General features: G+C 50.9%; 1 protein-coding gene across 1 annotated transcript in view; it reads right to left on the bottom strand.

Moving 5' to 3' along the window:
- LOC311226666 (man(5)GlcNAc(2)-PP-dolichol translocation protein RFT1-like) overlaps positions 1-14,014 on the bottom strand; it is a gene marked incomplete at both ends in the record, with an annotated part of 95,181 nt that overhangs the window by 38,059 nt on the left and 43,108 nt on the right. Inside the window, 2 exons of the mRNA XM_084312081.1 lie at positions 1,197-1,331; positions 13,453-13,744. Of these exons, the coding sequence (XP_084168207.1) occupies positions 1,197-1,331; positions 13,453-13,744 (427 nt within the window). The remainder of the gene's footprint in view (positions 1-1,196; positions 1,332-13,452; positions 13,745-14,014) is intronic.

Genomic DNA, 14,014 nt, shown 5'->3' with positions numbered 1-14,014 from the left:
GAGAGAGGGAACATCACACTACCTCTCCCTCAGCTCTGCAGGGCAGCAGGTCTCTCACACTGTGCAGAGAGAGGGAACATCACACTACCTCTCCCTCAGCTCTGCAGGTCTCTCACACTGTGCAGAGAGAGAGAACATCACACTACCTCTCCCTCAGCTCTGCAGGTCTCTCACACTGTGCAGAGAGAGAGAACATCACACTACCTCTCCCTCAGCTCTGCAGGGCAGCAGGTCTCTCACACTGTGCAGAGAGAGAGAACATCACACTACCTCTCCCTCAGCTCTGCAGGGCAGCAGGTCTCTCACACTGTGCAGAGAGAGAGAACATCACACTACCTCTCCCTCAGCTCTGCAGGTCTCTCACACTGTGCAGAGAGAGAGAACATCACACTACCTCTCCCTCAGCTCTGCAGGGCAGCAGGTCTCTCACACTGTGCAGAGAGAGAGAACATCACACTACCTCTCCCTCAGCTCTGCAGGTCTCTCACACTGTGCAGAGAGAGAGAACATCACACTACCTCTCCCTCAGCTCTGCAGGGCAGCAGGTCTCTCACACTGTGCAGAGAGAGAGAACATCACACTACCTCTCCCTCAGCTCTGCAGGTCTCTCACACTGTGCAGAGAGAGAGAACATCACACTACCTCTCCCTCAGCTCTGCAGGTCTCTCACACTGTGCAGAGAGAGAGAACATCACACTACCTCTCCCTCAGCTCTGCAGGGCAGCAGGTCTCTCACACTGTGCAGAGAGAGAGAACATCACACTACCTCTCCCTCAGCTCTGCAGGTCTCTCACACTGTGCAGAGAGAGAGAACATCACACTACCTCTCCCTCAGCTCTGCAGGGCAGCAGGTCTCTCACACTGTGCAGAGAGAGAGAACATCACACTACCTCTCCCTCAGCTCTGCAGGGCAGCAGGTCTCTCACACTGTGCAGAGAGAGAGAACATCACACTACCTCTCCCTCAGCTCTGCAGGTCTCTCACACTGTGCAGAGAGAGAGAACATCACACTACCTCTCCCTCAGCTCTGCAGGTCTCTCACACTGTGCAGAGAGAGAGAACATCACACTACCTCTCCCTCAGCTCTGCAGGTCTCTCACACTGTGCAGAGAGAGAGAACATCACACTACCTCTCCCTCAGCTCTGCAGGGCAGCAGGTCTCTCACACTGTGCAGAGAGAGAGAACATCACACTACCTCTCCCTCAGCTCTGCAGGGCAGCAGGTCTCTCACACTGTGCAGCGGGAACATCTTCCTCTTGGCCTCTTTGGATCCCAGGAGACGGAGGAAGTAGAGGACGTAGCACAGCACCAGGGACCCCGTGTAGACCAGCTGAGAACCAGGAAGTACAGGAGCATGATGAGAGTACAGTAGGGGGGGAACCAGGAAGTACAGGAGCATGATGAGAGTACAGTAGGGGGGAACCAGGAAGTACAGGAGCATGATGAGAGTACAGTAGGGGGGGAACCAGGAAGTACAGGAGCATGATGAGAGTACAGTAGGGGGGGAACCAGGAAGTACAGGAGCATGATGAGAGTACAGTAGGGGGGAACCAGGAAGTACAGGAGCATGATGAGAGTACAGTAGGGGGGGAACCAGGAAGTACAGGAGCATGATGAGAGTACAGTAGGGGGGGAACCAGGAAGTACAGGAGCATGATGAGAGTACAGTAGGGGGGGAACCAGGAAGTACAGGAGCATGATGAGAGTACAGTAGGGGGGGGGAACCAGGAAGTACAGGAGCATGATGAGAGTACAGTAGGGGGGGGAACCAGGAAGTACAGGAGCATGATGAGAGTACAGTAGGGGGGAACCAGGAAGTACAGGAGCATGATGAGAGTACAGTAGGGGGGGAACCAGGAAGTACAGGAGCATGATGAGAGTACAGTAGGGGGGGAACCAGGAAGTACAGGAGCATGATGAGAGTACAGTAGGGGGGGGGAACCAGGAAGTACAGGAGCATGATGAGAGTACAGTAGGGGGGGGGGAACCAGGAAGTACAGGAGCATGATGAGAGTACAGTAGGGGGGGGAACCAGGAAGTACAGGAGCATGATGAGAGTACAGTAGGGGGGGAACCAGGAAGTACAGGAGCATGATGAGAGTACAGTAGGGGGGGAACCAGGAAGTACAGGAGCATGATGAGAGTACAGTAGGGGGGGGAACCAGGAAGTACAGGAGCATGATGAGAGTACAGTAGGGGGGGAACCAGGAAGTACAGGAGCATGATGAGAGTACAGTAGGGGGGGAACCAGGAAGTACAGGAGCATGATAAGAGTACAGTAGGGGGGGAACCAGGAAGTACAGGAGCATGATGAGAGTACAGTAGGGGGGAACCAGGAAGTACAGGAGCATGATGAGAGTACAGTAGGGGGGGAACCAGGAAGTACAGGAGCATGATGAGAGTACAGTAGGGGGGAACCAGGAAGTACAGGAGCATGATAAGAGTACAGTAGGGGGGGGAACCAGGAAGTACAGGAGCATGATGAGAGTACAGTAGGGGGGGGAACCAGGAAGTACAGGAGCATGATGAGAGTACAGTAGGGGGGGAACCAGGAAGTACAGGAGCATGATGAGAGTACAGTAGGGGGGGAACCAGGAAGTACAGGAGCATGATGAGAGTACAGTAGGGGGGGAACCAGGAAGTACAGGAGCATGATGAGAGTACAGTAGGGGGGAACCAGGAAGTACAGGAGCATGCTGAGAGTACAGTAGGGGGGGGGGAACCAGGAAGTACAGGAGCATGATGAGAGTACAGTAGGGGGGAACCAGGAAGTACAGGAGCATGATGAGAGTACAGTAGGGGGGGAACCAGGAAGTACAGGAGCATGATGAGAGTACAGTAGGGGGGGAACCAGGAAGTACAGGAGCATGATGAGAGTACAGTAGGGGGGGAACCAGGAAGTACAGGAGCATGATGAGAGTATAGTAGGGGGGGAACCAGGAAGTACAGGAGCATGATGAGAGTACAGTAGGGGGGGGGGGAACCAGGAAGTACAGGAGCATGATGAGAGTACAGTAGGGGGGGGAACCAGGAAGTACAGGAGCATGATGAGAGTACAGTAGGGGGGGAACCAGGAAGTACAGGAGCATGATGAGAGTACAGTAGGGGGGGGGGACCAGGAAGTACAGGAGCATGATGAGAGTACAGTAGGGGGGGAACCAGGAAGTACAGGAGCATGATGAGAGTACAGTAGGGGGGAACCAGGAAGTACAGGAGCATGATGAGAGTACAGTAGGGGGGGAACCAGGAAGTACAGGAGCATGATGAGAGTACAGTAGGGGGGGAACCAGGAAGTACAGGAGCATGATGAGAGTACAGTAGGGGGGGAACCAGGAAGTACAGGAGCATGATGAGAGTACAGTAGGGGGGGGAACCAGGAAGTACAGGAGCATGATGAGAGTACAGTAGGGGGGGAACCAGGAAGTACAGGAGCATGATGAGAGTACAGTAGGGGGGGAACCAGGAAGTACAGGAGCATGATGAGAGTACAGTAGGGGGGGGAACCAGGAAGTACAGGAGCATGATGAGAGTACAGTAGGGGGGGAACCAGGAAGTACAGGAGCATGATGAGAGTACAGTAGGGGGGGGAACCAGGAAGTACAGGAGCATGATGAGAGTACAGTAGGGGGGGAACCAGGAAGTACAGGAGCATGATGAGAGTACAGTAGGGGGGGGAACCAGGAAGTACAGGAGCATGATGAGAGTACAGTAGGGGGGGAACCAGGAAGTACAGGAGCATGATGAGAGTACAGTAGGGGGGGAACCAGGAAGTACAGGAGCATGATGAGAGTACAGTAGGGGGGGAACCAGGAAGTACAGGAGCATGATGAGAGTACAGTAGGGGGGAACCAGGAAGTACAGGAGCATGATGAGAGTACAGTAGGGGGGGAACCAGGAAGTACAGGAGCATGATGAGAGTACAGTAGGGGGGGAACCAGGAAGTACAGGAGCATGATGAGAGTACAGTAGGGGGGGGAACCAGGAAGTACAGGAGCATGATGAGAGTACAGTAGGGGGGGGAACCAGGAAGTACAGGAGCATGATGAGAGTACAGTAGGGGGGGGAACCAGGAAGTACAGGAGCATGATGAGAGTACAGTAGGGGGGGAACCAGGAAGTACAGGAGCATGATGAGAGTACAGTAGGGGGGGAACCAGGAAGTACAGGAGCATGATGAGAGTACAGTAGGGGGGGAACCAGGAAGTACAGGAGCATGATGAGAGTACAGTAGGGGGGGAACCAGGAAGTACAGGAGCATGATGAGAGTACAGTAGGGGGGGGGAACCAGGAAGTACAGGAGCATGATGAGAGTACAGTAGGGGGGGAACCAGGAAGTACAGGAGCATGATGAGAGTACAGTAGGGGGGGAACCAGGAAGTACAGGAGCATGATGAGAGTACAGTAGGGGGGGGGGGGACCAGGAAGTACAGGAGCATGATGAGAGTACAGTAGGGGGGGAACCAGGAAGTACAGGAGCATGATGAGAGTACAGTAGGGGGGGGAACCAGGAAGTACAGGAGCATGATGAGAGTACAGTAGGGGGGGAACCAGGAAGTACAGGAGCATGATGAGAGTACAGTAGGGGGGGGGAACCAGGAAGTACAGGAGCATGATGAGAGTACAGTAGGGGGGGGAACCAGGAAGTACAGGAGCATGATGAGAGTACAGTAGGGGGGGAACCAGGAAGTACAGGAGCATGATGAGAGTACAGTAGGGGGAGGAACCAGGAAGTACAGGAGCATGATGAGAGTACAGTAGGGGGGGAACCAGCAAGTACAGGAGCATGATGAGAGTACAGTAGGGGGGGAACCAGGAAGTACAGGAGCATGATGAGAGTACAGTAGGGGGGGAACCAGGAAGTACAGGAGCATGATGAGAGTACAGTAGGGGGGGAACCAGGAAGTACAGGAGCATGATGAGAGTACAGTAGGGGGGGAACCAGGAAGTACAGGAGCATGATGAGAGTACAGTAGGGGGGGAACCAGGAAGTACAGGAGCATGATGAGAGTACAGTAGGGGGGGAACCAGGAAGTACAGGAGCATGATGAGAGTACAGTAGGGGGGGAACCAGGAAGTACAGGAGCATGATGAGAGTACAGTAGGGGGGGGAACCAGGAAGTACAGGAGCATGATGAGAGTACAGTAGGGGGGAACCAGGAAGTACAGGAGCATGATGAGAGTACAGTAGGGGGGAACCAGGAAGTACAGGAGCATGATGAGAGTACAGTAGGGGGGGGAACCAGGAAGTACAGGAGCATGATGAGAGTACAGTAGGGGGGAACCAGGAAGTACAGGAGCATGATGAGAGTACAGTAGGGGGGGAACCAGGAAGTACAGGAGCATGATGAGAGTACAGTAGGGGGGGAACCAGGAAGTACAGGAGCATGATGAGAGTACAGTAGGGGGGGGAACCAGGAAGTACAGGAGCATGATGAGAGTACAGTAGGGGGGGGAACCAGGAAGTACAGGAGCATGATGAGAGTACAGTAGGGGGGGGGGACCAGGAAGTACAGGAGCATGATGAGAGTACAGTAGGGGGGAACCAGGAAGTACAGGAGCATGATGAGAGTACAGTAGGGGGGGAACCATGAAGTACAGGAGCATGATGAGAGTACAGTAGGGGGGGAACCAGGAAGTACAGGAGCATGATGAGAGTACAGTAGGGGGGGAACCAGGAAGTACAGGAGCATGATGAGAGTACAGTAGGGGGGGGGAACCAGGAAGTACAGGAGCATGATGAGAGTACAGTAGGGGGGGAACCAGGAAGTACAGGAGCATGATGAGAGTACAGTAGGGGGGGGACCAGGAAGTACAGGAGCATGATGATAGTACAGTAGGGGGGGAACCAGGAAGTACAGGAGCATGATGAGAGTACAGTAGGGGGGAACCATGAAGTACAGGAGCATGATGAGAGTACAGTAGGGGGGGAACCAGGAAGTACAGGAGCATGATGAGAGTACAGTAGGGGGGGGAACCAGGAAGTACAGGAGCATGATGAGAGTACAGTAGGGGGGGAACCAGGAAGTACAGGAGCATGATGAGAGTACAGTAGGGGGGGAACCAGGAAGTACAGGAGCATGATGAGAGTACAGTAGGGGGGGAACCAGGAAGTACAGGAGCATGATGAGAGTACAGTAGGGGGGAACCAGGAAGTACAGGAGCATGATGAGAGTACAGTAGGGGGGGAACCAGGAAGTACAGGAGCATGATGAGAGTACAGTAGGGGGGAACCAGGAAGTACAGGAGCATGATGAGAGTACAGTAGGGGGGGAACCAGGAAGTACAGGAGCATGATGAGAGTACAGTAGGGGGGAACCAGGAAGTACAGGAGCATGATGAGAGTACAGTAGGGGGGAACCAGGAAGTACAGGAGCATGATGAGAGTACAGTAGGGGGGGAACCAGGAAGTACAGGAGCATGATGAGAGTACAGTAGGGGGGGAACCAAGAAGTACAGGAGCATGATGAGAGTACAGTAGGGGGGGAACCAGGAAGTACAGGAGCATGATGAGAGTACAGTAGGGGGGGAACCAGGAAGTACAGGAGCATGATGAGAGTACAGTAGGGGGGAACCAGGAAGTACAGGAGCATGATGAGAGTACAGTAGGGGGGGGGGGGGGACCAGGAAGTACAGGAGCATGATGAGAGTACAGTAGGGGGGAACCAGGAAGTACAGGAGCATGATGAGAGTACAGTAGGGGGGGAACCAGGAAGTACAGGAGCATGCTGAGAGTACAGTAGGGGGGGAACCAGGAAGTACAGGAGCATGATGAGAGTACAGTAGGGGGGGGAACCAGGAAGTACAGGAGCATGATGAGAGTACAGTAGGGGGGGAACCAGGAAGTACAGGAGCATGATGAGAGTACAGTAGGGGGGGAACCAGGAAGTACAGGAGCATGATGAGAGTACAGTAGGGGGGGAACCAGGAAGTACAGGAGCATGATGAGAGTACAGTAGGGGGGAACCAGGAAGTACAGGAGCATGATGAGAGTACAGTAGGGGGGGGAACCAGGAAGTACAGGAGCATGATGAGAGTACAGTAGGGGGGAACCAGGAAGTACAGGAGCATGATGAGAGTACAGTAGGGGGGGGGGAACCAGGAAGTACAGGAGCATGATGAGAGTACAGTAGGGGGGGAACCAGGAAGTACAGGAGCATGATGAGAGTACAGTAGGGGGGGGAACCAGGAAGTACAGGAGCATGATGAGAGTACAGTAGGGGGGGAACCAGGAAGTACAGGAGCATGATGAGAGTACAGTAGGGGGGGAAACCAGGAAGTACAGGAGCATGATGAGAGTACAGTAGGGGGGGGAACCAGGAAGTACAGGAGCATGATGAGAGTACAGTAGGGGGGGGAACCAGGAAGTACAGGAGCATGATGAGAGTACAGTAGGGGGGGGGGGGGGACCAGGAAGTACAGGAGCATGATGAGAGTACAGTAGGGGGGAACCAGGAAGTACAGGAGCATGATGAGAGTACAGTAGGGGGGGGGGGGGACCAGGAAGTACAGGAGCATGATGAGAGTACAGTAGGGGGGAACCAGGAAGTACAGGAGCATGATGAGAGTACAGTAGGGGGGGAACCAGGAAGTACAGGAGCATGATGAGAGTACAGTAGGGGGGGGAACCAGGAAGTACAGGAGCATGATGAGAGTACAGTAGGGGGGGGAACCAGGAAGTACAGGAGCATGATGAGAGTACAGTAGGGGGGGAACCAGGAAGTACAGGAGCATGATGAGAGTACAGTAGGGGGGGAACCAGGAAGTACAGGAGCATGATGAGAGTACAGTAGGGGGGGAACCAGGAAGTACAGGAGCATGATGAGAGTACAGTAGGGGGGGAACCAGGAAGTACAGGAGCATGATGAGAGTACAGTAGGGGGGGGAACCAGGAAGTACAGGAGCATGATGAGAGTACAGTAGGGGGGAACCAGGAAGTACAGGAGCATGATGAGAGTACAGTAGGGGGGGGGGAACCAGGAAGTACAGGAGCATGATGAGAGTACAGTAGGGGGGGAACCAGGAAGTACAGGAGCATGATGAGAGTACAGTAGGGGGGGGAACCAGGAAGTACAGGAGCATGATGAGAGTACAGTAGGGGGGGAACCAGGAAGTACAGGAGCATGATGAGAGTACAGTAGGGGGGAAACCAGGAAGTACAGGAGCATGATGAGAGTACAGTAGGGGGGGGAACCAGGAAGTACAGGAGCATGATGAGAGTACAGTAGGGGGGGGAACCAGGAAGTACAGGAGCATGATGAGAGTACAGTAGGGGGGGGGGGGACCAGGAAGTACAGGAGCATGATGAGAGTACAGTAGGGGGGAACCAGGAAGTACAGGAGCATGATGAGAGTACAGTAGGGGGGGGGAACCAGGAAGTACAGGAGCATGATGAGAGTACAGTAGGGGGGGAACCAGGAAGTACAGGAGCATGATGAGAGTACAGTAGGGGGGGAACCAGGAAGTACAGGAGCATGATGAGAGTACAGTAGGGGGGGAACCAGGAAGTACAGGAGCATGATGAGAGTACAGTAGGGGGGGGAACCAGGAAGTACAGGAGCATGATGAGAGTACAGTAGGGGGGGGAACCAGGAAGTACAGGAGCATGATGAGAGTACAGTAGGGGGGGGAACCAGGAAGTACAGGAGCATGATGAGAGTACAGTAGGGGGGGGGAACCATAGCCATAGATTCAGCGCTGTAAGCAATTCACCTCATCTCTTACCTGCATACAATCCTCCTATATACCTACTTAGCAGGACATGCATATAACCCATATAACTCTGTATGATTGCATGTGCAATAATGCTGTATATATATTATGTTTATTCTTACCGTGTATATATATATATATATACATTCACATCTGTCTGTACATACAGTACCTGCATATAATCCTTTTTAGATATTTGTAGATACTATAACTCTGTTTATAAACCTAATTTGTGTCTCTCTTTCTTTTTAGGTCAGGTGTGAGGTTAGAGGAACACACAGACATCATGGCTCACGTCTTCTCCAGAGTCAGAGACAGCCAGAGAGCTTTTCTACTGAAGGCACAGAGAGGAAACTGGTCTCCATCTTCTTGTCTGACTCTGGAGAAGACAGTGAGTGCATTTCCCATGATGTTGGTGTGTTCCTCTAACGTTGCTGGATACCAAACACCAAGCCTAATTTCAAACAATTACATTCATGAACAACGAGTTGTCAGTTAGAGGCTTTTGTGATGCTGTACATGAGATGCCTGGCTTTTAAGATAACCGGTTTGATATCATCCAGTGAGCAGCTGGAGAACTAACGTCTGCAGAACTAACAGCTACAGAACTAACGGCTGCAGAACTAACGGCTACAGAACTAACGGCTACAGAACTAACAGCTACAGAACTAACGGCTACAGAACTAACGGCTGCAGAACTAACGGCTACAGAACTAACGGCTACAGAACTAACGGCTACAGAACTAACGGCTACAGAATTAACGGCTACAGAACTAACGGCTACAGAACTAACGGCTGCAGAACTAACGGCTACAGAACTAACGGCTGGAGAACTAACGGCTGGAGAACTAACGGCTACAGGACTAACGGCTACAGAACTAACGGCTACAGAACTAACGGCTACAGAACTAACGGCTGCAGAACTAACGGCTGGAGAACTAACGGCTACAGAACTAACCGCTACAGAACTAACGGCTACAGAACTAACGGCTACAGAACTAACGGCTGCAGAACTAACGGCTACAGAACTAACGGCTACAGAACTAACGGCTGGAGAACTAACGGCTACAGAACTAACGGCTACAGAACTAACGGCTACAGAACTAACGGCTGGAGAACTAACGGCTACAGAACTAACGGCTACAGAACTAACGTCTGCAGAACTAACGTCTACAGAACTAACGGCTACAGAACTAACGGCTACAGAACTAACGGCTACAGAACTAACATCTACAGAACTAACGGCTACAGAACTAACGGCTGCAGAACTAACGGCTGCAGAACTAACGGCTACAGAACTAACGGCTACAGAACTAACGGCTACAGAACTAACGGCTGGAGAACTAACATCTACAGAACTAACGGCTACAGAACTAGCGGCTACAGAACTAACATCTACAGAACTAACGGCTACAGAACTAACGGCTGCAGAACTAACGGCTACAGAACTAACGGCTGCAGAACTAACGGCTACAGAACTAACGGCTGCAGAACTAACAGCTACAGAACTAACGGCTGCAGAACTAACGGCTACAGAACTAACGGCTACAGAACTAACGGCTACAGAACTAACGGCTACAGAACTAACGGCTGGAGAACTAACGGCTACAGAACTAACGGCTACAGAACTAACGTCTGCAGAACTAACGGCTACAGAACTAACATCTACAGAACTAACGGCTGCAGAACTAACGGCTACAGAACTAACATCTACAGAACTAACAGCTAGAGAACTAACGGCTACAGAACTAACGGCTACAGAACTAACGGCTGGAGAACTAACATCTACAGAACTAACGGCTACAGAACTAACGACTACAGAACTAACGGCTACAGAACTAACAGCTACAGAACTAACGACTACAGAACTAACCGCTACAGAACTAACGGCTACAGAACTAACGGCTACAGAACTAACAGCTACAGAACTAACTGCTGCAGAACTAACAGCTACAGAACTAACGGCTACAGAACTAACGGCTGGAGAACTAACGGCTACAGAACTAACGGCTACAGAACTAATGGCTGGAGAACTAGCGGCTACAGAACTAACGGCTACAGAACTAACGGCTACAGAACTAACGGCTACAGAACTAACGGCTGCAGAACTAACGGCTACAGAACTAACGGCTACAGAACTAACGGCTACAGAACTAACGGCTGCAGAACTAACGGCTGGAGAACTAACGGCTACAGAACTAACGGCTACAGAACTAACGGCTATAACGGCTACAGAACTAACGGCTACAGAACTAACGGCTACAGAACTAACGGCTGGAGAACTAACGGCTACAGAACTAATGGCTACAGAACTAACGGCTGCAGAACTAACGGCTACAGAACTAACGGCTCCAGAACTAACGGCTACAGAACTAACGGCTACAGAACTAACGGCTACAGAACTAACGGCTGCAGAACTAACGGCTGGAGAACTAACGGCTACAGAACTAACGGCTGCAGAACTAACGGCTGGAGAACTAACGGCTACAGAACTAACGGCTACAGAACTAACGGCTGCAGAACTAACAGCTACAGAACTAACGGCTACAGAACTAACGGCTACAGAACTAACGGCTACAGAACTAACGGCTGGAGAACTAACGGCTACAGAACTAACGGCTACAGAACTAACGGCTGGAGAACTAACGGCTGCAGAACTAACGGCTGGAGAACTAACGGCTACAGAACTAACGGCTACAGAACTAACAGCTACAGAACTAACGGCTGCAGAACTAACGGCTGGAGAACTAACGGCTGCAGAACTAACGGCTACAGAACTAACGGCTGGAGAACTAACGGCTGGAGAACTAACGGATACAGAACTAACGGCTGCAGAACTAACGGCTGCAGAACTAACGGCTACAGAACTAACGGCTACAGAACTAACGGCTACAGAACTAACGGCTGCAGAACTAACGGCTACAGAACTAACGGCTACAGAACTAACGGCTACAGAACTAACGGCTGGAGAACTAACGGCTACAGAACTAACGGCTACAGAACTAACGTCTGCAGAACTAACGGCTACAGAACTAACATCTACAGAACTAACGGCTGCAGAACTAACGGCTACAGAACTAACATCTACAGAACTAACAGCTGGAGAACTAACGGCTACAGAACTAACAGCTACAGAACTAACGGCTGGAGAACTAACATCTACAGAACTAACGGCTACAGAACTAACGACTACAGAACTAACGGCTACAGAACTAACAGCTACAGAACTAACGACTACAGAACTAACCGCTACAGAACTAACGGCTACAGAACTAACGGCTACAGAACTAACAGCTACAGAACTAACTGCTGCAGAACTAACGGCTACAGAACTAACGGCTACAGAACTAACGGCTGGAGAACTAACGGCTACAGAACTAACGGCTGGAGAACTAACGGCTACAGAACTAACGGCTGCAGAACTAACGGCTACAGAACTAACGGCTACAGAACTAACGGCTACAGAACTAATGGCTGCAGAACTAACGGCTGGAGAACTAACGGCTACAGAACTAACGGCTACAGAACTAACGGCTACAGAACTAACGGCTATAACGGCTACAGAACTAACGGCTACAGAACTAACGGCTGGAGAACTAACGGCTACAGAACTAATGGCTACAGAACTAACGGCTGCAGAACTAACGGCTACAGAACTAACGGCTGCAGAACTAACGGCTGCAGAACTAACGGCTACAGAACTAACGGCTACAGAACTAACGGCTACAGAACTAACGGCTGCAGAACTAACGGCTGGAGAACTAACGGCTACAGAACTAACGGCTGCAGAACTAACGGCTGGAGAACTAACGGCTACAGAACTAACGGCTACAGAACTAACGGCTGCAGAACTAACAGCTACAGAACTAACGGCTACAGAACTAACGGCTACAGAACTAACGGCTACAGAACTAACGGCTGGAGAACTAACGGCTACAGAACTAACGGCTACAGAACTAACGGCTGGAGAACTAACAGCTGCAGAACTAACGGCTGGAGAACTAACGGCTACAGAACTAACGGCTACAGAACTAACAGCTACAGAACTAACGGCTGCAGAACTAACGGCTGGAGAACTAACGGCTGCAGAACTAACGGCTACAGAACTAACGGCTGGAGAACTAACGGCTGGAGAACTAACGGATACAGAACTAACGGCTGCAGAACTAACGGCTGCAGAACTAACGGCTACAGAACTAACGGCTACAGAACTAACGGCTACAGAACTAACGGCTGCAGAACTAACGGCTGCAGAACTAACGGCTACAGAACTAACGGCTACAGAACTAACGGCTGCAGAACTAACGGCTGCAGAACTATACTTTTTTTTTTTTTTTTTAAGTCGACCAATTGTCGACTAACGGCAAATTTTGGCCAATCCTAGTCGACCATCCAAATCCTTAGTCGGGGACAGCCCTAATATATATATATTCAGAATCAGATTCAAATTGTTTATTGCCTATATTTATTGTAACGTATAATATAACTGATAAAGCACACAGACTCTTATCTGCACCTTTGTTTACACTTATTTCCCGCAAATTTTTATATTCAGAGTTAATTAAATAGTTTAGTTTATTTTTTCTCACATACTTAAATTAATCTAATTTATATTCATGTCTTTATTTTTATTACCCTGCCCATACCTGTAACCCCCCCTCCCCCATGCTGCTATGACGCCCAAATGTCAATAAAGGAATATCTTATCTCATCTTATCTGATCACCCCCCCCCCCCCCCTTACCTGTGTAGCGGCGAAGATGTAGAGACCCCACCCAGGAGCGGACACCATCAGCACCACCGTCAGGATGCACTTAGCCACCATGGCGAGGCTCTCGGCCACCACCTTCAACCTGACAAACTGGTGCGCCTGAGCCAAGACCCACAGGGGCTCAGCCAGCAGCTCCTGCAGCGCGGCCCAGGAGAACATCACCACGGCGGGGCCGTAGTGTGGGATAGCCTGGGGATCCGGGGCCTCCAGCAGCCACAACCAAACACAGACCAGCAGCGACGCCCACAGCACACCGAGTGGCAACCTGGGAGAAACATCCAGACATATCAATAGTGCTGAATATTTACCATATATAATATAATATATATAATACTACTACTACTACTACTACTACCATAGTGTCTTTATACCTGTATCACTGTACATATTAATACTATATCTATATCTGTACATATCTCTTACCTACTCTCACTAGTTACGCTGCTGGCCAGTATGACGTACTACCATAGTGTCTTTATACCTGTATCACTGTATATTAATACTATATCTATATCTGTACATATCTCTTACCTAC

Source organism: Notolepis coatsorum, assembly GCF_963971535.1.
Source record: "Notolepis coatsorum genome assembly, chromosome: 4".
NCBI lineage: Eukaryota > Metazoa > Chordata > Actinopteri > Aulopiformes > Paralepididae > Notolepis > Notolepis coatsorum.
This window is presented reverse-complemented; position numbering and strand designations above follow the sequence as displayed.